Source organism: Ranitomeya imitator, chromosome 6 (genome assembly GCF_032444005.1).
Source record: "Ranitomeya imitator isolate aRanImi1 chromosome 6, aRanImi1.pri, whole genome shotgun sequence".
Lineage (NCBI taxonomy): Eukaryota > Metazoa > Chordata > Amphibia > Anura > Dendrobatidae > Ranitomeya > Ranitomeya imitator.
Window position 1 is genome coordinate 263,665,733 of NC_091287.1, and position 24,630 is coordinate 263,690,362.

At 43.7% G+C, this 24,630-nt stretch overlaps 2 protein-coding genes across 2 annotated transcripts in view; one reads left to right on the top strand and one right to left on the bottom strand.

Moving 5' to 3' along the window:
* Nucleotides 1–24,630, bottom strand: part of CDH18 (cadherin 18) — a 1,182,266-nt gene that overhangs the window by 489,729 nt on the left and 667,907 nt on the right. The window lies entirely within an intron of this gene.
* On the top strand, nucleotides 6,186–7,475 carry LOC138641370 (uncharacterized). The gene has a single exon (XM_069728919.1). It carries the CDS (start codon nucleotides 6,188–6,190, stop codon nucleotides 7,442–7,444), a length of 1,257 nt encoding a protein of 418 aa, XP_069585020.1. The 5' UTR covers nucleotides 6,186–6,187; the 3' UTR covers nucleotides 7,445–7,475.

Here is a 24,630-nt window from a genome sequence, read left to right on the forward strand (position 1 = left end):
CCAGTGAGCCCACCGAATCTCCCAGCCGGCAGATTCATTACAGGTACATTTTGATGGCTGTGATAGGTTCTATCACAGCGATCAAAATAAAAAAAAATAAATAAACCACCCTTTATCACCCCCATAGGTAGGGACAACAATAAAATAAAGAAAATATATTTACTTTTATTTTTGCACTAGGGTTAGGGTTAGAACTAGGGTTAGGGCCAGGGTTAGGGTTAAAACTAGGGTTAGGGTTAGGGTTAGGGCTAGGGTTAGGGCTAGGGCTAGGGTTAGGTCTAGGGTTAGTGCTAGGATTAGTGCTAGGGTTAGCGTTAGAACTAGGGTTAGGGTTAGAGCTAGAACTAGGGTTAGGGTGAGGGCTAGGGTTAGGGCTAAGGATAGGGTTAGGGCTAGGGTTAGGGTTAGAAATAGGGTTAGGGTTAGAACTAGGGTTAGGGATAGAAGTAGGGTTAGGGTTAGAATTAGGGTTAGAACTAGGGTTAAGGTTAGAATTAGGGTTAAGGTTGCAATTAGGGCTAGGGTTAGAATTAGGGTTAGAATTAGGCTATGTGCACTCAGTGCGCATTTGGCTGCAAATCTACAGCGGATTGGCCGCTGCAGATTCGTAGCAGTTTTCCATCATGTTTACAGTGCCATGTAAACCTATGGAAAACCAAATCTGCTGTGCCCATGGTGCAGAAAATACCGCGCGGAAATGCTGCATTGTATTTTCCGTAGCATCTCAATTCTTTGTGTGGATTCCGTAGCGTTTTACACCTGTCCCTCAATAGGAATCCGCAGGTGAAATCCTCACAAAAACACTGGGAATCCATGGTAAATCCGCAGGTAAAATGCAGTGTGATTTACCTGCGGATTTTTCAAAAACTGTGCGGAAAAATCCTCACATGAATTTGCAATGTGGGCACATAGACTTAGGGTTAGGGTTGGAATTAGTGTTAGGATTAGAATTAGGGTTAGGGTTAGAAATAGGGTTAAGATTAGGGTTAGGGGTGTGTTGGGGTTAGGATAGGCTTGTGGTTAGTGTTTTGGTTGGGGTTGGGATTAGGGTTAGGGGTGTGTTGGGGTTAGGGCTGTGGTTAGGGCTGGGATTAGGGTTGGGGGTGTGTTGGGGTTTACGGTTGTTGTTAGGGGTGTGTTGGGGTTAGGGATGTGATTAGGGTTATGGCTAGAGTTGGGACTAGGGTTGGGGGTGTGTTGGAGTTATTTGTGGTCCAATTTCTCCTGTTATCCTTGTAAAAGTTAAAAAAATTGCTTGCTAAAAAATAATTTTTGAGGAATGAAAAATGATTTTTTTTTATTTTCACAGCTCTGCCTTATAAACTTCTGTGAAGCACTTGGGGGTTGTTCAAAGTGCTCACCACACAACGAGGTAAGTTCCTTGGGGGTCTAGTTTCCAAAATGGTGTCACTTGGGTGGGTTTCTACTGTTTAGGCACATCAGGGGCTCTGCAAACGTAACATGATGCCCGCAGACCATTCCATCAAAGTCTGCATTCCAAAACGTCACTACTTCCCTTCTGAGCCCTGATGTGTGCCCAAACAGTGGTTTACCCGCACATATGGAGTATCAGAGTACTCAGTACAAACCGGACAACAACTTTCGGTGTCTAATTTCTCCTGTTACCCTTGTGAAAAATTGGGGGCTAAAAAATAATTTTTGAGGAAAGAAAAATGATTTCTTATTTTCATGGCTCTGCGTTATAAACTTCTGTGAAGCACTTGGGGTTCAAAGTGCTCCTCGCACATCTAGATAAGTTCCTTGGGAGGTCTAGTTTCCAAAATGGGGTCAATTGTGGGGGAGCTGCAATGTTTAGGCACACAGGGGCTCTCCAAAAGCAACATGGTGTCCCCTAACGATTGGAGCTAATTTTTCATTCAAAAGTCAAATGGCGATCCTTCCCTTCCAAGCCCTGCTGTCAGCCCAAACAGTGATTTACCCCCACATGTGAGGTATCAGTGTACTCAGGAGAAATTGCCCAACAAATTTTAGGATCCATTCCCTTCCGAGCCCTGTCATGCACCCAAACAGTGGTTCCCCCCCACATATGGGATATCGGCATACCCAGGATAAATTGTACAATAACTTTCGCGGTCCAGCTTCTCCTTTTACTCTTGGGAAAATAAAAAAATTGTTGCTAAAAGATCATTTTTGTGACTAAAAAGTTAAATGTTCATTTTTTCCTTCCATGTTGCTTCTGCTGCTGTGAAGCACGTGAAGGTTAATAAACTTCTTGAATGTGGTTTTGAGCACCTCTTTTTTTCTTCTGGCTCCATAATCTGACTGTTTACGCATATACTGCAGGCTTTATTTATTTATTCACATCAGCATCAGATACCAGCCTCATTTGGAGCAGGAGGTTAATAGAACTTGTGAGATAGAGTGAATTATAGCCATAGATTAGTGCTGAAATACTGGATATACAATAATTGTGGATCTTATTGATCTGTGATTAATAATGTTATGAGTTTGTGATTGGGATAGACGCAGGGGTTGCCCAGGGACTGAAGGGACAGCCGTCATGGAGCGGGTGCACCACATCACATAATATGGTGTCAACCTCCACTGATAGGAAGGATATCAGACTTTAGGGCCGATTAGGGAGAGGAAGGTATACTGTATTTTGCACTTTTTCATTTTTTTAATATCATTTTTTCGTATTTTTTGTATTTTGTGAGGTATACTTTCTCTGATAGAGGCGGTTAACCCTGAACCCTTAATTCGGGGCTGGGAATCCCTTCAGGAATGTTTTTTATCTAATTTTTCTTGATTGTTGGTATTGTCCTTGATTATCAATAAAGATTAATGTTTTTAGAGGTAGGGTTCTGTTTTGGTAGTACTGTTGTGTACTCCCCTATAGTCAATTGTTTGGATAGTTGCTTTTTTGACTGGTGAGGAGGACAGGGATGAGAAAGTGAGCAGATGGTGGTTGGATATAGGGAGAGGGGAGGTGGTGAATTTAGATAGAGAGCAGAGATGGGTGAAGACCAGGTCTAATATATGTTCATTTGTGTGGCTGGCTGCGGAGGACCATTGAGTAAGTCCAAAAGATGAAGTAAGGGACAGAAGTTTGGAAGCTGTTGATTGAAGGGTATCAGTGGGTATGATGAAGTTACCCATGATGATGGTGGGAATGTCAGCAGAGAGAAAGTGAAGAAGCCAGGTGGAGAATGGGTCAATAAAGGCAGTGGATGAGCCCCGAGATCGGTATATGATGGCCTCTTGGAGATTGGAGGGAGAGTAGATGCAGACAGAGTAGACTTCAAAAGAGAGGAAGAAAGGAGGGTAGAGGTGGGATTGGGTTAAAGGTGCAGTTAGAAGAAAGGAGAAGACCCACTCCTCCACCATGTCTGTTGCCAGGTCGAGGGGTGAGTGAAATGGAGGCCGCCGTAAGAAAGCGCAGCAGGGGATGCGGTGTCAGAGGGTGTTAGCCATGTTTCTGTGAGGCCGAGGAAGGCAAACCTGTGAGAGAGAAAAAGGTCATTGATCACATGAAGCTTATTGCAGATTGAGCGGTCATTCCAGAGTGCTCCAGAGAGAGGGAGCATGGGGGTAGGTGTCAGGGGCATGGGTTTTTTGTTGGAAAGATTGCGGTAGTTCACATTAGATAGGGAGCGGTAGGAGGGGGTAGTAATGGGAGGCATGAGCTGTGGGGGTCCAGGGTTTGGAGATATGTCTTCAGCAGTGAAGAGAAGTAAAGAAAGGGAGATCAGGTGAGAGAAAGAGAGTGGGTGGCTTGTTTTACAGTATGTTTTATTAGGACAGATTTGAGGTTGAGGAGCAGGTCAGCAGAGGAGGTCAGGTGGGGAGGAAAGATGGAAGGGGAGATGATTATTTAGTTAGAGGGTGCTGGGGTTTGGTAATAGCGAAGGAGAGTGAGGATTAGTGGAGCAAACACTGTAAGGTCATATGTAAACGATGAAGGAGTCAGATTGGTTAATAGAAAAGCTAGATCCGAGTAATAAGAAGTGCTTACTCAGCAGACATACCCAAAGAGACAGATACGTAGAGTGGGGCCCTGACTCCTGCCATGACTAACTGCCATTGAAATAACTGCAGCATCACGATACTTTAGCTGCCGTGATACTATTGCTGCCGGCAGATGCGTGCCTATCCCCACACGCATGCCACCCTTAGAATGCTACGTAGCAACAATATTGTCAATGAAATCGTTATGTGTGACAGCGACCAACGATCAGGCCCCTGCTGGGAGATCGTTGGTCGCTGGGGAAAGTCCAGAACTTTATTTTGTCGCTGGATCTCCCGCTGACATCGCTGAATCGGCATGTGTGACGCCGATCCAGCGATGTCTTCACTGGTAACTAGGGTAAATATCGGATTACTAAGTGCGGCCCTGCGCTTAGTAACCCGATGTTTACCCTGGTTACCCGGGGACTTCAGCATTGTTGGTCGCTGGAGAGCTGTCTGTGTGACAGCTCTCCAGCGACCAAACAGTGACGCTGCAGCGATCGACATCGTTGTCGGTATCGCTGCAGCGTCGCTTAGTGTGACGGTACCTTAAGTAGAGGATCAGGTGAAAGGGATTGTGGTGGGTGATTTGGGATAAATTAGCAATTGGCCAACCCACCAGGGGAGGTTAGATGATCAAAGGCACTGGGCCTGGCTACATCCACATGCTGTAACACCTTGCATCAGATAACATCTCCTGTGACCCCAGCATGAATACACAGCAATGAGTGCAACACAACAATGGATTTAGCAAACATTCAGCAGGCACTGTTGTATACCATTAAAGGGAATGTTGCAGGATGATAAGCAGCAGATGACAGCAAGCAGATATTGTACCATTAAAGGGGATATTGCAGGATGATAAGCAACAGATGACAGCAAGCAGATATTGTACCATTAAAGAGAATGTTGCAGGATGATAAGCAGCAGATGACAACAAGCAGATATTGTACCATTAAAGGGAATGTTGCAGGATGATAAGCAGCAGATGACAGCAAGCAGGTATTGTACCATTAACCCTGCTGTTTTGGTCGCATTTACTATACACTTGTAATGTTCCGGGTCACTATGACCCGGCTTATTAAACCTTGATTTTAGACACTCTAACTCCATTTTTTTTATACTTTTTGCTTACTAGACTGTTTGTGAACATGTTTTGTAGTAAAAAAATAAAATAAATAATAACCAACACCTATAGATATCCCTAATAAACAGCCATGAAGGAAGCATATAATACACCGAAAAACCAACCTTCCCACCAAGGCCATGAGATAAAAAATATATATAATCTTTATTGAATACAATACATATTAAAATCAGATAATGGCGGGTGAAATACCCAGGGCACAGGACAAAAGAGCAACCCAGAGCAAGAGTTTCATAAATAACATCACTGATGGAGACAATATGAGCCAGCAAAGTGCCAATGTGCAATTAATCATGTACACACATACATATAGTGGAATGTAAACAGTAAAGGCCCCGTCACACATAGTGAGATCGCTAGCGAGATCGCTGCTGAGTCACAAGTTTTGTGACGCAACAGCGATCTCGCTAGCGATCTCGCTATATGTGACACGTAGCAGCGATCAGGCCCCTGCTGTGAGATCGCTGGTCATGTCGGAATGGCCTGGGCCATTTTTCGATCGTTGAGGTCCCGCTGGGGAACACACATCGCTTTGTTTGACACCTACCAATGACCTCATTGACGACTCAGACACCGACATGTAGGCGTGCATTTGCGTTGCCTTTTCCGCGCCCATTCTGTTCCGATTGGTGGTCGCTACTGCGTTCTGATTGGTTTGCGGCCATGCTCTAAGGCGACACATAATAGCCCTTCCGTCCTTTGTTCCTGAGCGTGTGGTGGATTTCAGAACGTTGTAGAGTTCTCCGGCCTGCGACTCCTCTTCCATTTCGATAATCTGTTCTGCAAGGATTCTTCTGACAACTTATACATTGTGTATGGTATGTATTTGGGGTCGCAAGTGCGTTTTCATTTTCCCCTAAATTTTTATACAGGGCAACTAAAGATAATTTCCTGCTATCATTGCTGTGGAGGGATGGAGTGAGGGCTTGTCTGCTATCTGTGTAGATATACTTTTACACGGGCTGATATTTTAGGGGGTCTTTTCTGTAATGCATGGTAACGTAATTGAATTTTTTTTTTATTTATTAAATTTATCTTCTTTTTCTTTTATGTGTTTCAGTGTGCAGCATCATGAACAATGCGCAGTGTGCTGTTGTGTTTGCTGCATTGCTGGTTGAGGAAGCTCGGCGTCAAGATGAGGCCCGGATGCAAGAGAGGCGTTCTAAACGAAAGCGTCGCATGTGGACCAGAGAATGGCTGCAGAAGAGGTCTGATTTGTCCCACATGCAACTTGTAAGAGAGCTTCAGGATAACAATCCTCATGATTTCCGCAACTATCTGCGGATGTCTGAGGAATCCTTCAAACATTTACTGGAAAGAATTACTCCACTGATTCAACGGAAGGATACAGTGATGCGTGCTGCCATCCCGGCCGATGAAAGATTGGCAGTCACGCTGCGATTCCTGGCCACCGGGCGCTCGCTGCAAGACTTGCATTTTTCTTCAGCCATTTCAAGGACCCTGCTCAGCGTTCTAATTCCAGAGACATGTGATGCGATTTTCCACAGTCTACGTAGCTACATGCAGTTTCCCAACACGGAGGAGGAATGGAAAAAGATTGCCTCCGATTTTGAGCAGCTTTGGCAGTTCCCAAACTGTGGTGGGGCTTTGGACGGGAAACATGTCCGGATCACTCAACCACCAAACAGCGGATCCTACTTCTTTAATTATAAGGGCTATTTCAGCATCATCCTGATGGCCCTTGTTAACGCGAATTATGAATTTATAAATGTAGATGTTGGCATGAATGGAAGGGTTTCCGATGGTGGCGTTTTAGAGCACACACTCTTTGGAGAGCGTTTGAACAACTATGACCTTCACTTGCCTCCCAACTCCGAGACTAGAGGCAACCTTAATTTTGTTTTTGTCGGTGATGAGGCCTTCCCGCTTCATCCCAATCTTATCAAACCGTTCCCCCAAAAAAATCTAACAGAGGAAAGAAGAATTTTCAATTACCGTTTGTCAAGGGCACGTCGGGTTGTAGAAAATGCCTTCGGTATCATGGCCAATCGCTTCAGAGTTTTCCACACGCCTATTAACATGAAGCTTGAATCGATAGACTCTGTTGTTTTGGCTTGTTGTGTGCTTCACAACTTCCTTCGCCGTCGCGATGCTTTGGCGTATAGTCCTCCTGGATTCATGGACTCTGTGGGCCTATTAAATGGGGAAGTGCAGCTCGGTGAATGGCGCGCAAATGATCCCGCAATTGCAGGCCTTCAACCATTGTTACCTGGCAGAAACACCCACGATGCGAAGACCTGCCGAGACAACTACTGCCAATATTTTAACGGTCCTGGTGCTGTTACTTGGCAGCATCAGAACTTATAGTGGGCTACTACTGACATTTATACACTGTTGCACTGATCTGTCTAATAAACTGTTTGTTTTACTTTGAAAAAGCTTTGTTTCTCATTCTTTCTGCAGTAAGGGCCCGTATATACATACGTGTATTCCTATGTATACTGATACATCCATATACATCAACATTGAAATCTACACAGATACCTACATATACACATACATACTCACATACATACAAATCTAAACACCTACCTAAACATTAACCCCTTCGTGACCCAGCCTATTTTGACCTTAAAGACCTTGCCGTTTTTTGCAATTCTGACCAGTGTCCCATTATGAGGTAATAACTCTGGAACGCTGCAACGGATCCTAGCGGTTCTGATTTTGTTTTTTCGTGACATATTGGGCTTCATGTTAGTGGTAAATTTAGGTCAATAAATTTTGCGTTTATGTGTGATAAAAATGAAAATTTATAAAAAATTTCGAAAATTTCGAAAATTTTCACATTTTGAATTTTTATTAAACCAGAGAGTTATGTGACACAAAATAAATAACATTTCCCACACGTCTACTTTACATCAGCACAATTTTGGAAACAAATTTTTTTGTGTTGCTAGGAACTTATAAGGGTTCAAATTTGACCAGCGATTTCTCATTTTTAGAATGAAATTTACAAAACCAATTTTTTTAGGGACCACCTCACATTTGAAGTCAGTTTGAGGGGTCTATATGGCTGAAATACCCAAAAGTGACACCATTCTAAAAAATGCACCCCCCCGGGCTAAACTACCACTCCCCCTGTCACTGCAGATCGGGTGTAATGGGAGTTAACCCTTTCACCCGATCTAAAAGGACGCGATCATTCTGTGACACAGCATATGCGTCACTGGTCGAATTGCCACCGACTTTCACGACGCATACGCTGTGTCACAGGTCGGGAAGGGGTTAATACATATCCATACATGAAACCACCAACACTCCAGTCTACCAGTGCAACCGGAGACGTTGTATTGAGAATGCGTCACATTCAGAACGCAGTAGCGTCTTCGTTGTGACCTGGAGATTACAATACAGACCGCTTCCTTCGCGAACGCAGCAGCGTCGTCTATAATAATAGCGGTGACGTTGATGCGTCGTGGGCGTGGTTTACGGCGCTAATGCGTTGTGGGCGGGTGAAAGGACAGTGCTGTGGCCTTGCTTTTCACTAGTGGCGGCAAAATGGCGGCCAGGCGTCGTGCAACGCCTTGGGGTGACGCAGAAGTGCGTTACCTCATAACTGAATTAGATGCCCGTGATTATGGGTGTCAGAATCACCAAGAGCATCCCGTCCTCCATAAGCAGGCTGTGCTGCGGAGGATCAGTTGGGGCCTAGACCAGAGATTTGGGGTGCAGCGCTCCAGTACCCAGATCCGGAAGAAGCTGGCGGATCTGCAGTACAGGTCCAGTGAGCGCCTAGCCAGCATCCGGTCACAGAGCCTTCCACATCGTGGTGAGTGTTGCTCCGCACGCCTCGTACACACACCAGGCTCGGCTCCGCACGCCTCGTACACACACCAGGCTCGGCTCCGCACGCCTCGTACACACCAGGCTCGGCTCCGCACGCCTCGTACACACACCAGGCTCGGCTCCGCACGTCTCGTACACACCAGGCTCGGCTCCGCACGCCTCGTACACACCAGGCTCGGCTCCGCACGCCTCGTACACACACCAGGCTCGGCTCCGCACGCCTCGTACACACCAGGCTCGGCTCCGCACGCCTCGTACACACCAGGCTCGGCTCCGCAAGCCTCGTACACACACCAGGCTCGGCTCCGCACGCCTCGTACACACCAGGCTCGGCTCCGCATGCCTCGTACACACCAGGCTCGGCTCCGCACGCCTCGTACACACACCAGGCTCGGCTCCGCACGCCTCATACACACACCAGGCTCGGCTCCGCACGCCTCGTACACACACCAGGCTCGGCTCCGCACGCCTCGTACACACCAGGCTCGGCTCCGCACGCCTCGTACACACCAGGCTCGGCTCCGCACGCCTCGTACACACACCAGGCTCGGCTCCGCACGCCTCGTACACACACCAGGCTCGGCTCCGCACGCCTCGTACACACCAGGCTCGGCTCCGCACGCCTCGTACACACCAGGCTCGGCTCCGCACGCACGCCTCGTACACACCAGGCTCGGCTCCGCACGCCTCGTATGTAATAATGTAATAATTTTTTTTTTCCCTCCAGCACCAGCAGACCCGGAGCCCCAGCAGGAGTCAACGACAGGCTCGTCACCAACAGGGTCGCCAGCATCACTCCGTGACATGGGTGAAGTCATGTCCCCCGGTAATTATTGCACTAAAAAATACGTCCATACAACTCGTAAAGGATAGGACTGTCGTGTACTATGAAGTGTTGTATCTTTCCCTAGGCGGTGATGCCAGAGGATCCGGGTGGTCCCTTAGTTCTTCCTCACCCGATTTACCCGAAAACCGTAAGTGTTAAATAACAAACACGTACATGATAGTTTGATGCATGTACAAAACTAAGTTTTACCATTCCCTCCATAGAAATCCCAACATTAGAGGACCTCCAGGCATCACACAGGAGGATGATGGCGACACAGGGGACACTGGCTGAGCAAGTCAAACAGCACGGAGTGATGCTGGATCGTTTTGTGGCTGCACAACAGCAGAGCGGCAGCCATTAATTTTTTTTTTTGTTATGTTGATGCTTTTGTTCAAAGTTTTATTAGGATGTTGGTTGTTAATACTGTTTATAAAAAAAAAAAAATTTAATATCCCCTGAAGTGTACGCTTTGTTAAAAACAACAAACAAATTCCATCACGAACACTCATTATATGTATGCATCTGTATATATGCACCCAGCACATAACCCCACCTACTAGACCTGCTAATAACTATATGCTGAATTCAGTAAAGCAGGCTGCAAGTTTTGAATTATCAAAAAAATTTTATTTATAACAATTTTTAACATAAAGTAACATTTAAATTTAACTCTTTAATATCAAATAACTAAACTATACAACAATTATACTTATAACCCAAATTATTTAATGGAACTATAATTCTTCATACTGGTTTTCACCATTCAAAAATCCTTGGCTGGGCGGAGATGATAATTGCCCACGAAAAGAATGGGAAAACCGGGGATATTGTGGTGGAGGGGCAAGTGGCATGTTCAGATGAGATCTATGACGGTGTGCTGGTGTGCCATGCATTGCCTGAGGTGTTTCATTCATTTGCTGCCATGAACACGGATCACGTTCCATAAAACTGTGCACACTTGAACTTTCATCGAGCTGTCCAGCTGCCGCTTTGCTTAAAGTTTCAAAAATCACCCTCTCGGCATGGATTCTTTGTGCGGCTTGCAGCTTCCCTAGCCGGTCAGCGGCAAAGTTGGCGAAGCTGTCCCCTGTACTGTTGGTCTGCTGGCTCAACATTTGCTTGGCCAAAGTGACCAACTCTGTCGATGGCGACACTGTGTCCTTTTTTTTATGACCATTCTTCATCCGACGTGGTAAATAAGCTGTGTTGGGGGTTGAGGGTGCAGGGTCTTCAATAGACCCCTCATTAGCCTCCACCCGGCTTGGTTCATGTCCCAGCAGGTTGTCACCGGTCGGGGTGGACTGATCATCATGGCTATTTTGCTGCAGGAACAGAAAATTTAGAAGTAAATAAGTGGAGGAACTAGTAGTACAGGATAGGATTTTTTTTAATTCAACCGTATGAGCACTGAGTGGGGTCAAAAAGTTAAGGATTGCACTTATCTGAAGTGGAAGGGATAACTTGGATAAAATGCAGCATAATAAAAGAGGAAAAAACTTAGTTACTATTTTCTACTCGACTATGGCATGAGAGACCAAGTTTTAAAGCTTTTTACAGGGAAGTAAGCAAAGAAGGTACTTACATCTCCAACAGGGGTGTCAGTCGTGATCACAGGGTCTTCATCCAGGGTCTGCCGCATTGAAGATGCCATTGTACGCGGGAGCTCCTGGTCACGGGTGAAGCCAAGTAAGTCAAAGTACCATAACGATGGCACATAAACCTCGTCTGTGGCGGCACCAGACTTCTTTGACCTCACCACCTTGTTGAGCTCCTTTTTATAAACTGTTCTTAGACCCTGGATCTTTTTTCGGACTACACTTTCATCCACCTTCTCGCTGGGGTTATGCTGCTGAAACAGAGCAACAAGTTTGGCAAAAGCCTCCCTCTTCTTGTTTCTGTTGCTGTACTCAGCGGATTTAATCTGCCAAAGGCAGGGCAGGGATCTATACATCTCAATCAATTCCCGAACAAACTCCTCGGTATTGAAAGACATCTGAAAGAAAGAATAGCATACAGTGAGCATATATGGAAAATTTTAAACAACATTTTGAATTTCAAAAGAGTTATGTATGAGCCACACTACTGTGAATGTAAAATAGAGAACTATTCGCCTGGACTGCTAATAATCTCAGCCAGTCTGCAGTCCCTCCTTCCAATAGTCCTCCACTGACCACACCAGTGCAGGCTGTGTACCCCTGCCATGCAAATGGAACCGGCATAGAGCCAAATTTATTATTTAAAAAATAAGGCCTAGTAACCCTATCTGTGCCCACGAGACTACTTAAAATGGCTCCATGTGCTAAAATATATATACACAGATACCAACAAAGCACTCCCTCCCTCCTTCCAGAGCAAAAATATAAGAATAATAGGTGCCAAGGGAATGGAAAGGGAATGGAAACGCATTTGAGACCCCAAACAATACCTACCGTGCACAAAGTATAGATATCCGAAGAACCGTTGAAGAATAGAAACGAATAGAAGTCGCAGGACGGAGAACTCTACAACGATCTGCAATCCACCACCACGCGCTAGAAGTCGCAGGCCGGAGAACTCTACAACGATCTGCAATCCACCACCACGCGCTCAGGAACAAAGGACGGAAGAGCTATCGTGTCGCCTCATATGGCTAGGCCGCCGACCAATCAGAACGCAGTAGCGACCACGAATTAACTGAATGGGGGCGGAAAAGGCAACACAAAGGCACGCCTGTGTGACTACAACGTCACACAAGACGTCCCTCATCGAGGTCTGTATCGTTATCATAGCAGCCATGTGACAGGATCACAACGACCAACGATGTCGTTGTACAGGTCGCTACAGGTCGCCGCATCGCTGCTGCGTCGTTGGGAAGATCGCTCTGTTTGACATCTCACCAGCGATCTCATAGCGACGCAGCAACGATCCCGGACAGGTCGTATCGTTGTCGGGATCGCTGCTGCGTCGTTCAGTGTGACGGGGCCTTAACATATATATTTACCGAATGGAGCGCTCCTGGGGACCCACCACACTCGTAAAAAAAAGAAAAATGAACTAGAAATCTTTTTTTTTTTTGTTTTTATTCTGAAAAAACAAATCCATCAAATGAGCAAAATAAAAATAGAAAACTACACATATTTTGTAAAAAAAAAAAAACAATCAAATCAAACATTTTGTGATAAAAAATTAAAGATAATAAACATTACAATGTGAATATATTTACATGATCATATAAATTTACGGATTTTTGCATGAAAAAAATACACATGATTTTTGCATAGAAATGTTTTACAGCCAGAACATGTTATACTCGTCTTGTTGTCACAAGTAGAAGGGCAATAGCTGCATCTTTTTCTTTTGATGCCGGAAGAGGCCATGGGGGTAGAAGCACACAGCTGCTCTCCAAAGAAACTGAAAGGTAACATGTCTGGGCTAGCATATGTGTACTGATAAGAGCAGAGAAGATAAGAACCCTTCTGAAAACAAGCAGATAAGCCAGGAAGACAGACTAAAGGTACCTTCACACTAAACGACGCTGCAGCGATACCGACAACGATCTGGATCGCTGCAGCGTCGCTGTTTTGTCGCTGGAGAGCTGTCACACAGACAGTTCTCCAGCGACCAACGATCCCGAGGTCCCCGGTAACCAGGGTAAACATCGGGTTACTAAGCGCAGGGCCGCGCTTAGTAACCCGATGTTTACCCTGGTTACCATCCTAAAAGTAAAAAAAAACAAACGCTTCATACTTACCTTCCGCTGTCTGTCCTCGGCGCTCTGCTTCTCTGTACTGGCTGTGAGCACAGCGGCCGGAAAGCAGAGCGGTGACGTCACCGCTCTGCTTTCCGGCCGCTGTGCTCACAGTGAGTGCAGGAAAGCTGACGGCGAGGGGACAGACAGCTGAAGGTAAGTATGAAGCGTTTGTTTTTTTTACTTTTAGGATGGTAACCAGGGTAAACATCGGGTTACTAAGCGCAGCCCTGCACTTAGTAACCCGATGTTTACCCTGGTTACCAGCGAAGACATCGCTGAATCGGTGTCATACACGCCGATTCAGCGATGTCAGCGCGAGAGCCTGCGACCAAAGAAAGTTCTGGCCCTCTAGCCCCGACCAACGACATCACAGCAGGATTCTGATCGCTGCTGCGTGTCAAACTGAACGATATCGCTAGCGAGGACGCTGCAACGTCACGGATCGCTAGCGATATCGTTTAGTGTGAAGGTACCTTTACTTAGCAAAAAAAAATTATTTGCAAGACTTTACAGCTCAGCTTTAAAAAAAAATACGTCTTAGACAGCGCATTCTGAGCAGTCCGTTCTGCGCATAATATACACGTGTAGTGCACACCTAGTGATATCTCTGGATGCACTCTACATTTTAGAATAGACTGCGCACCAAAAATAATCAATATAAAGCCATTTTTATGGTGCGCAGATCTCAATGCATACCCCCGGTAGAGCGCGTGTACGACCCGATTGAAATAATTTAGGAAATAAATCAATTGATATACAATAGTAGATGCAATAAATAGACCCAACTGAGGTTATAACTACTTTATTTCACTGAAAATATGGCCTCACAGCTGTAAAAAAACGATGTCGGGTCACTATGACCCGAGCACAACAAGTGTAACTTTTTGCGTAAAGCAAAAAGTAAACGAAAAAAAAAAATACTCATAGGTAGGTCCCCCCAAATGAGGAAAAGTCAAGGAGTCTCAAGTTTTAGAGACTTAGAGAAAAAAATCTACAGGGCCGCAAAAAGTCTGTTCGTGTCACTATGACCCGAACAGAACAGCAGGGAATGTTGCAGGATGATAAGCAGCAGATGACAGCAATCAGATTTTGTCCATGCTACTTCTATTTCATTTTTTGGTGAAATTATTATTTTTTGTTCCTGCATCTGAGGGGACGTTCCCATGTAATTCCCTGCACAAGATTTGTAAAAAAAATTGTTCATTTTTTGGCTTGGATAAAGCTTCTCGCTAGAACACTGTGCAGGATTGGGCACCAGCACCTGCATTGACACTCAATGCCCATAGGACATGATGCAGGATGTGGAAAGGAAGAGGAGCAGTAGCAGGTGCATATTAAGAGGGACATTGAGTTAACACAAAGGTGAGTGAATATGACAATGACACTGGCCTTGATAACCACCCACCACATAAGGGTGATGATAGTAAACCAAAAACCTTTGGTCATGCTATGAGCATAGCAAGCTGTATGCTAGAATGCTTGTAAGGCTACTTTCACACTAGTGTCGGATTCGGCCCGTCGCTATGCGTCAGGCCGAGATTCCAACGCTAGCGTTTGTTGTGCCGCATAACAGGTGCAGCGGATGCATTTCTCCGGCGCATCCGCTGCCCCATTGTGAGGTGCGGGGAGGTGGGGGTGGAGTTCCGGCCGCGCATGCGCGGTCGGAAAATCGGTCCGTCGGCTGCAAAAAGTTACATTTAACATTTTTTGCTCCCGGCGGTCCGCCACAACATGGCGCAACCGTCGCAAGACGGTTGCGACGTGCGTCAATATGTCGCAATGCGTCGGTAATGTAACTCTATCAAAAACCCCAAAACCCCGCCTCCATGGCTGAAGATTGTTCCCTCCAAATTCATGTGACAGTGTCCCTTTAACACTTCTGTGTAAATACTTAAAGTTAGTGTTGAGCACTAGTGAATGTAATATATTCAAATATAGGAAAAAAAACTCCAAACATTCATATATTGCTTAATAATTTATCTGATTTTTTTTTCATTTTCTGCTTGTATTTTTCTAGTAAAAAAAATGCTATAATTATGGAGGAAAATATAGATACCATACTAACAACAAAACCACAACACTTTAACCTCTTCCACCTCAGCCTATTTGAACTTTTGTGATTTTGTTTTTAACTCTTCTTCTTCTTCGAAGAGCCATAACTTTTCAGTTTTTTCTTTTTTTATGGTAAAAAATTGTATTTTGGAAAGACACCATTTTTTTAAACCATGCAATGTACTGGAAAATGGGATAAAAATGTTAAGTATGGATAATTCACCAATAATTGTCATTATTTCATTTTTTTTTTCGCTTTTGTTTCTATAGTATTCGTTGAATGATAAAATAACCAAGAAGCCCAATTTGTCAGATTAATACAATTACCGCAGTTTGAAACATTTTTTTTTACTTCAGTGTTGAAAAACATTCAGAATTTTTTGAGAAAGAAAATATGTTATTTTTTATTTTTCCATGAATTAATTGAGATGTGTGGTTGTATTTTATTGCAGGGCTGACTAATATTCTTACTAATGCTATTTCAGAGTAAACAAGACCTTTTATTGCATTATTTTGCAGAAGTCCAGTAATGAAACTAATTTTTTTTGTGTCGGTTTTTTTCATTTTTGCTTTATGATGCTTACTGTACAGGTTAAATAATTTTATATTTTAATAGTTTAGACTGGATGAAGAAATAACAATTTTGTTATTATTATTTTTAAACATATTTATTTTTCATGAGGAACATTGCTGTGATTCTATTTTTTATGCAACAGTATTGAAGTATTTAGTGAAAATCAGTGTTTCAAATGATGCATACCCTATGGCAAGATTTGACATGAGCACCAAATTGGTAGGTATTGTGATCTTCTGCAGGCTCTCTTCCTCTATGGCAACATATTGGCACCTGTCATCTTATAATGGTGAGCCGACAGGAACAGGAAATGTACACTAAACAGGCAGAGCGCCTAAAATGTCATTGTTAGAGATTGACAGTGGATTTTAGGAGATTAACAGTAATGATTGGGACTGAGCTACAATTACTATTGTTAGAGGTAGATATTGGCTGTGTGGCACAGCTAGCTTCTGATGAGTATGGTGTAAACTCAACGCTTGAGCCAATTCCTTAAATGTACACTGATTTGTTCCAAACATGTATGGCTTAGCTACAGAGTAGAACATCTAGTAGCTTAGGTATAAAAAAAAATCAAAATATACTGCTTTAAATCTGTAAATGTAATCTCCATATTTCAAGTATTTCGTTGCGTTAAGATATAACATTATTAACATAACATGTTATCTGTGACTTTCTATTTGCATTACAAATTTATTTGACTTGTGAAAAATCTACTAAACTGTAAAGATGTTTTTATCAAAATTGCTTTCAACGACAAATTTTCCAATTGTATCTGTCATATATGTATCATATTTATCAGCACCCAGTGGAATTTCATTTTCTAGTATCGAATGTAATGATTCTCAGTGTTGTCAGGAATTCATTATTAAATCAAAGCATAAAATAATGCTGTGCCCAAGATTTTCACAACATGAATAAATAAATGTGTATTAGATCAGGAAATGGAAGGATAAACTTATTACAACACAATAAAACCTAATATGCATTTATCTTTCAGTTTTTAGCTTGCTAAAATTCTTTAACCTGATCTAAGAGGGTCTCAATAGCATGTTGACTTTGCTTTGGAGGAAATTGTTTAGGAATTACTCAAGAATGACATCAAAACATTGTGGGAAGAAAATCGGTGGAATTCTGAAAATCAGTGGATCAATAGGCATAATTATCATTTAAAAATGATAAAAACAATTGAAACAATAATGTAAAAATATCACTGGCACTCACCACTAGATACCCACTGGGTAAGTGGGAGTAAGATGTAGAATCCCCCAGCTGCTAGAATCACCAGAACCTGTGCCACTTCTGTACAAACCAACAATAATCAAATATCAGACACTGCGCTTAGGGGATATAGATAAGGATGCCACTAAACACATGAGTGCAACCAACATGTGTTTGCACTAGCCAGATGCCTACAGTAACACGCTAAATAGTGGTGAGAAAGCAATGTAGTATAAAACGTTCTTAAACAGCTATTTAAGCCCACTGAGTGCGAAAATGGTGTAGCCCTGTGCACCTAAATGATAGAACACTTACCCCACCCAGGCTGTGTCTGTGTCCGGATGATACGACTGCTGCGTGCGGCTATGCACCTGGAAGCTGGAAGAGCAGAGGCAGAGTGGCAAAGGGGTGCAGGCGCGCTGAGCCTTGCCAGAGGAGCCCCGACTGGTGGCGTCCCTGGTTACGGCTAGAAAAAAATGGCCGCCAGCGTCTGCTGGCGAGTGCTCAGATGTGACGTCACAGAGCTAAAAAGCAGCGTGAAGGACAAAAAGGCTACCAACGCATTTCGAAGGGATGCGCCCTTCTTCGTCAGGGTTGAAACCCTTTTTCTAGCTGTAACCAGGGACGCCACCGGCCAGGGCTCCTCTGGCAAGGCTCAGCATGCCTGCACCGCTTGCCACTCTGCCTCTGCTCTCCCGGCTTCCAGCTGTACCGCCGCACACAGCAGTCGTATCATCTGGTCACAGACACAGCCGGGGTGGAGTAAGTGTTCTATCATTTAGGTGGACACAGCTACACCATTCTTGCACTCAGTGGGCTTAAATAGCCGTGTAAGGATGTTTTATACTATATTGCTTTCTCACCACTATTTAGCGTGTTACTGTAGGCATCTGGCTAGTTCAAACACATGTTGGCTGCACTCATGTGTTTAGTAGCATCCTTATCTATATCCCCTAAGCGTGGTATCTGATATTTAACAATTGAAACAATATGTTAAGAACATTTCAACTTATTCAATAGTCATGATGATCACAATAGACAGAAGTACAAGTGTTTACCCAACTTTGCATGCAGTCAGTGAGGTTATTAATGTTTGTCTGAGGATTGTGCAGCCACTTTGAATGCACTTGGATACATAAATCATCAATATCCATTGCTGGCAGCTCCCTTTGCACTTACCTACCAATTACGTCTTAGATGCACTTAATGGCAGAACAAATTTGAAAATATAAAACATGTCTAGGCTCTTTTTTATTTAAGAGTTGAAAAAAATCCAAAATTTGTAAAAAAAAAAAAATTGCGTCATTTTCCAAGACCCAATTTTCGGGATCTAGAGCTGGGTGAGGGCTTATTTTTTGCACACATAGCTGATGTTCTTATTTATACCATTTTGGTTTAGATCAATGTTTTGATAGCCCATTATTGCATTTTAATGCAATGTTGCAGTGATAAAAAAATGGTGTTTTGACTTTTTTTCTTGTTACGTCGTTAACAGATGTGAATAATTATTTCTATATATTAATAGATCAGGTGATTCTGAATGTGGCAATATGAAATATTTATTTTAATTGTTTTGAATGGGACAAATGGGGGTGATTTAATTTTTTGATATATATTTTTGCTTTACATATGGGAGACTTGAAGCTGCAATCATCTGATCACTTGTGCTACACACAGCAGGGCTTCGGCCCTGCTATGTGTAGCAGAAATGCCAACTTGCTATGAGTGCCAGTCATAACTATCCAGCAATGATAACCACAGGGTCTCCTGCAGACTCTGGGCTGTCATACCAACCCATCTGCGACCCATAGTCATCTGACACGGGTGACGATGGGTGAGATTAGTGACGCGCATCCGGTGCAATTGTGGTAAATACAGCTGTCAGAGATTGACAGTGGCATTTAACAGGTTAACAGCCGCGAATGAATCGCTATTCCATCAGCAACTGTTAGGGGCACATATCAGCTGTTGAAATCAACTGACATGTGCCAGTAATAATGTGGGCTCAGCTCTTGAGCCCACATCAAAGGGGAGACCCGAAATGTGCAGTACTACTTGCAATGGATTGCATTTATAGGGGAATTAATCATTCACTCTGTGCCACAAACGATTTGTTGTAAAACTCATAAATGTTTCCACAGTACTTAGTTACACAAACGTTTTGTAATTTGTGGAGTTTGTATGGCAATTATTGAGTTTTTCTGAATACTATACTATGTAGGCTAACATAAGAAAGTAATGGAATACATTTCTGACACTATCACATGGGCATCTTTATAGATGTGCCAAATGTATTACCAGTGAGATTTTTTTTCATCAAGACTGGATGTATTCCCTCTTAAGCCACTAAGTTCATTACAGCCTACTTTACCACCATTTTCCAAGACTTCAACCTCACTGAAAAATGTAGAAATAAATTATATGTTCCAAGATGCTTTTCCTCAACTTTTAGAAATGAACTACAGTGAAGAAATCATTTTTTTAAATGTATTGTTCTGTTTTAGAATTAAGATACTGTAAACTTTTACTGGGAACATTTAGTTTACAGTGTTTAATGTCAATTTGTTTAGGCAAGTTCTACTTTCTGTTTATATGATGAAATAAAATCAGAGAAAATTAAATTAATGCTATAGTCAGTATTTTCAGCAACATAAATTGCATAAACTATAAGCAAGTTGTGCTAGTTCTGTGAAAAGCACTTCACTGTATAGCCGGCAATGATTAATGAAACTGTTACTTACTGAACTTTTAGTTTAGTGACCTACTTAAGATGAAGCCCTAGTTTTAAGCAGCTTCTGTCTAAAATTCAGAGCATAAAAACATATTCCTTTTGGCTGAACACCTCCTGTACTTCTGTGAGCTTGTTAGAGCCACTGGTAGCAACTACTGCAACCCCTGGGACAGCACCGAATAGATTAAGCACTCTATACTGTACTATCTGTGTAGAAGTCTATATTTTTTTATGAAAGTATAGCTTTATGTTAACTCGTCTGGAAAATATTTACCTTTTAAATATGAATAGTGATGAAATGGGCAAGAGTTAAACATTTCCTCATTAGGAAATCCATTGCTGGCGTCACCTTTTGGGTCAAAAGTATAGAAAGGGTGCTATCTCCTTATAATAACAAAGTAACACCTATTCTTTTGAGGACTGTTTATACACCCCAAAACCTTCCACTAGCAATGAAAATTGATTACTAGGTTTTATTGTGACTAAAAAACTCCTCTAAGTATACGTGTTCAGTTTGGCCAAGTGTCCATGTGTTCTAAACAGAGACATAGAATGCTTCTGCCAAGTACCTCTGTCTCCTAAGAAAGCAAAAGAATTGAAAATTGAAATTACCGTATATACTCGAGTATAAGCCGACCCGAGTATAAGCCGACCCCCCTAATTTTGCCACAAAAAACTGGGAAAACTTATTGACTCGAGTATAAGCCTAGGGTGGAAATGCAGCATTTACCGGTGAATTTCAAAAATAAAAATAGATCATTATTTCCCCATAGCTGTGCCATATAGTGCTCTGCACCGTTCATATTTCCCCATAGGTGTGAACCATATAGTGCTCTGCACCGTTCATTGTGCCCCCTAGCTGTGCCATATACGGTGCTCTGCACCGTTCATTGTGCCCCATAGATGTGCCATATACGGTGCTCTGCACCGTTCACTGTGCCCCATAGCTGTGCTGTGCCATATACGGTGCTCTGCACCGTTCACTGTGCCCCATAGCTGTGCTGTGCCATATACAGTGCTCTGCACCGTTCACTGTGCCCCATAGCTGTGCTGTGCCATATACGGTGCTCTGCACCGTTCACTGTGCCCCATACATAGGTGTGCTGTGCCATATACGGTGCTCTGCACCGTTCACTGTGCCCCATAGCTGTGCTGTGCCATATACGGTGCTCTGCACCGTTCACTGTGCCCCATAGCTGTGCTGTGCCATATACGGTGCTCTGCACCGTTCACTGTACCCCATAGCTGTGCTGTGCCATATACGGTGCTCTGCACCGTTCACTGTGCCCCATAGCTGTGCTGTGCCATATACGGTGCTCTGCACCGTTCACTGTGCCCCATAGCTGTGCTGTGCCATATACGGTGCTCTGCACCGTTCACTGTGCCCCATACATAGGTGTGCTGTGCCATATACGGTGCTCTGCACCATTCACTGTGCCCCATAGCTGTGCTGTGCCATATACGGTGCTCTGCACCGTTCACTGTGCCCCATAGATGTTCCACATAAGTTTGTGCCGCCGCTGCCGCAATAAAGAAAAAAAAACACATACTCACCTCCCTTGATTGCAGCTCCCGGCGTCTCGTTCCGGCGCCTCCATCTTCCCGGCGTCTCTGCTCTGACTGATCAGGCAGAGGGCGCCGCGCACACTGTATGCGTCATCGCGCCCTCTGCCTGAACAGTCAGAGAGCAGAGACGCCGGGAAGATGGAGGCGCCGGCCGGGAAGATGGATCGGCGCCCGGCGGCTGGAACGAGGACAGGTGAATATAACATACTCACCTAGTCCTGGCGATCCTCGCGCTGTCCCCTCCTGTCTTCGGTGCTGCAGCTTCTTTCTCTATCAGCGGTCACCGGCACCGCTGATTAGAGAAATGAATAAGCGGCTCCGCCCCTATGGGAGGTGGAGCCGCTTATTCATTTCTGTAATGAGCGGTCCCACGTGACCGCTGAAGAGAGGAAGAAGCTGCAGCGCCGAAGACCGTGGGACGGCAGGGACAGCGCGAGGATCGCTGGGACTAGGTAAGTATACCCCAGCGCCCTCACCCCCTCACCTGCCGACCCCACCGCTACCGTGACTCGAGTATAAGCCGAGGGGGGCACTTTCAGCCCAAAAATTTGGGCTGAAAATCTCGGCTTATACTCGAGTATATACGGTAGATATATTTCATCCTTTTTGCCTTCCATCATAGTTTGCAGGAAATAGCGGAGTCTCCATATTCAATAAATAAGATAGTCCGTCCCACTTAGATTCCCAAGTTTGGAAGATTTTTCACAAATCAATATATTAAATTGCCACTCACTGAAATTTACTAAGATGCATAAAAAATTGTAGGAATGAAAAGTTTAACTTATTGCAATTTGACTATGCAGAGCAGTCTAAGCTAAGATTTGACGAATTGATGAAGATGATTGATCAGTGAAAAAATTGCTTTGCTAGCTCCCTACCATGGAGCTGTAGTCCGCGCATAAGAGAGTGTAAGAGGAAAAAAGGCTACTAAATGTTAAATATGAAAAGGATTTGATTTCCATTGTAATACAGGTAAATACTGGTGATCTGGTAGTCACAGGAGCTGTACCCAGCAGGATCACAGCAACAGCTCGGTCTGAATGACAGCTAACCTCTGGCTGAAATAGTCTGTGTTGATGCCAGAACTGATACTGGCTGTTTAAACGAGTTGTCTGTGACTAAGGGTAAGGTCACACTATACGATTTACCTACGATCACGACCAGCGATATGACCTGGCCGTGATCGTAGGTAAATCGTAGTGTGGTCGCTGGGGAGCTGTCACACAGACAGCTCTCCAGCGACCAACGATGCCGAGGTCCCTGGGTAACCAGGGTAAACATCGGGTTACTAAGCGCAGGACCACGCTTAGTAACCCGATGTTTACCCTGGTTACAAGCGTAAAACTAAAAAAAACCAAACAGCACATACTTACATTCTGGTGTCCGTCAGGTCCCTTGCCGTCTGCTTCCTGCACTCACTGACTGCCGGCCGTAAAGTGAAAGTGAAAGCACAGCCGCTGTGCTCTGCTTTCACTTTACGGCCAGCAGTCACAGTGCGGGAAACAGACGGCAAGGGACCTGACGGACACCAGATTGTAAGTATGTGCTGTTTTTTTTTTTTTAGTTTTACGCTTGTAACCAGGGTAAACATCGGGTTACTAAGCGCGGTCCTGCGCTTAGTTACCCGATGTTTACCCTGGTTACAAGCGAACGCATCGCTGAATCGCATCGCTAGATCGCTAGATCGGTGTCACACACACCGATCTAGCGATGACAGCGGGAGATCCAGCGATGAAAGAAAGTTCTAAACGATCTGCTACGACGTACGATTCTCAGCAGGATCCCTGATCGCTGCTGCGTGTCAGACACAGCGATATCGTAACGATATCGCTGGAACGTCACGAATCGTACCGTCGTAGCGATCGAAATGGTATAGTGTGACGGTACCCTAACATATTGAAGACTTGTACAATGGATATGCCATTAATATGAGATGTAATCAGATACTTGGCACCTCAATCGATCAATTGTAAACTGTTACAGATAAGGCCAGAAATATGTCAGTCCTGGACAACCACTTTAACCCTCTAGATACTACTGTCCATAGTAGCTGCGGCCTTTTCTCTCAAATGTTTGGCCTTTCTCATCAGCCATGTATGATGACTTATTCGTTTTTGTCATAACCCTATCTTATTTACATGTATTATTACTTTTTACTTATTTAATTACTGCAGTGTATTTGCTTATTTTGTTTTTAACCTACGTTATGTTTGTTGATGGATGCACTGTTAGCAATCACCTAAATATTGCAATTATACCCACATTTCTTTAGATTTGCTTTATGTTTTTGTACTTTGAACATACAGAGGCATGGCTCACCCTTTTTGGGCTGTTAATTTTGTCTGTATATAGCTTTCCATGGGAAGGTTTTTAAATAGTCAGGCATGGGTCCTGCTCTGCCTTTGCCTATTTTGAAAATAACAAAAGACTGACCGTCACATCCAAACATAAATACCGTAGGTCTGAATAGGTGCTTACCTTGAGCCGCCAACTCATATATATTCAAACAAAAAGCAGTACACTTCAATGAAATATGAAAAATGAATTGCATAACTGCACTAGAAATATGAAAAATTAAGAATGCTAAATTGGCCAATTCATGCGTACCCGGCACCCATGATAAGGCGATTTTCATTGAGAGGACCTTATGCCAATCCTCTCTTAGACTGAAGTCTATATCTCTATGGGAATCTAATGTGAATCCTCTCTTAGACTGAAGTCTATATCTCTATGGAGGGTGGGATCCTGCTGTCATTAAAAACGCCTGAGGTTAAGGGTCGGAGTGCTTAGTCAGAAGGCTAATGCATGCAAATAACAAAAGACTGACCATCACATTCAAACATAAATAGGTCTGGAAATGTGCTTACCTAGAGTTATATATATAAGTTATATATAAAAAAAAGCAGCACACTGTAACGCTAAAACATGAAATCTGAAAAATGAATTGCAGAACTGCACTAGAATTATGAAAAATTTAGAATGGTTAGCGAATAAATACACATGA

Coding starts and splice junctions, on each gene's coding strand:
- LOC138641370 (XM_069728919.1), top strand. CDS start 6,188: ATGAACAATGCGCAGTGTGCTGTTGTGTTTGCTGCATTGCTGGTTGAG.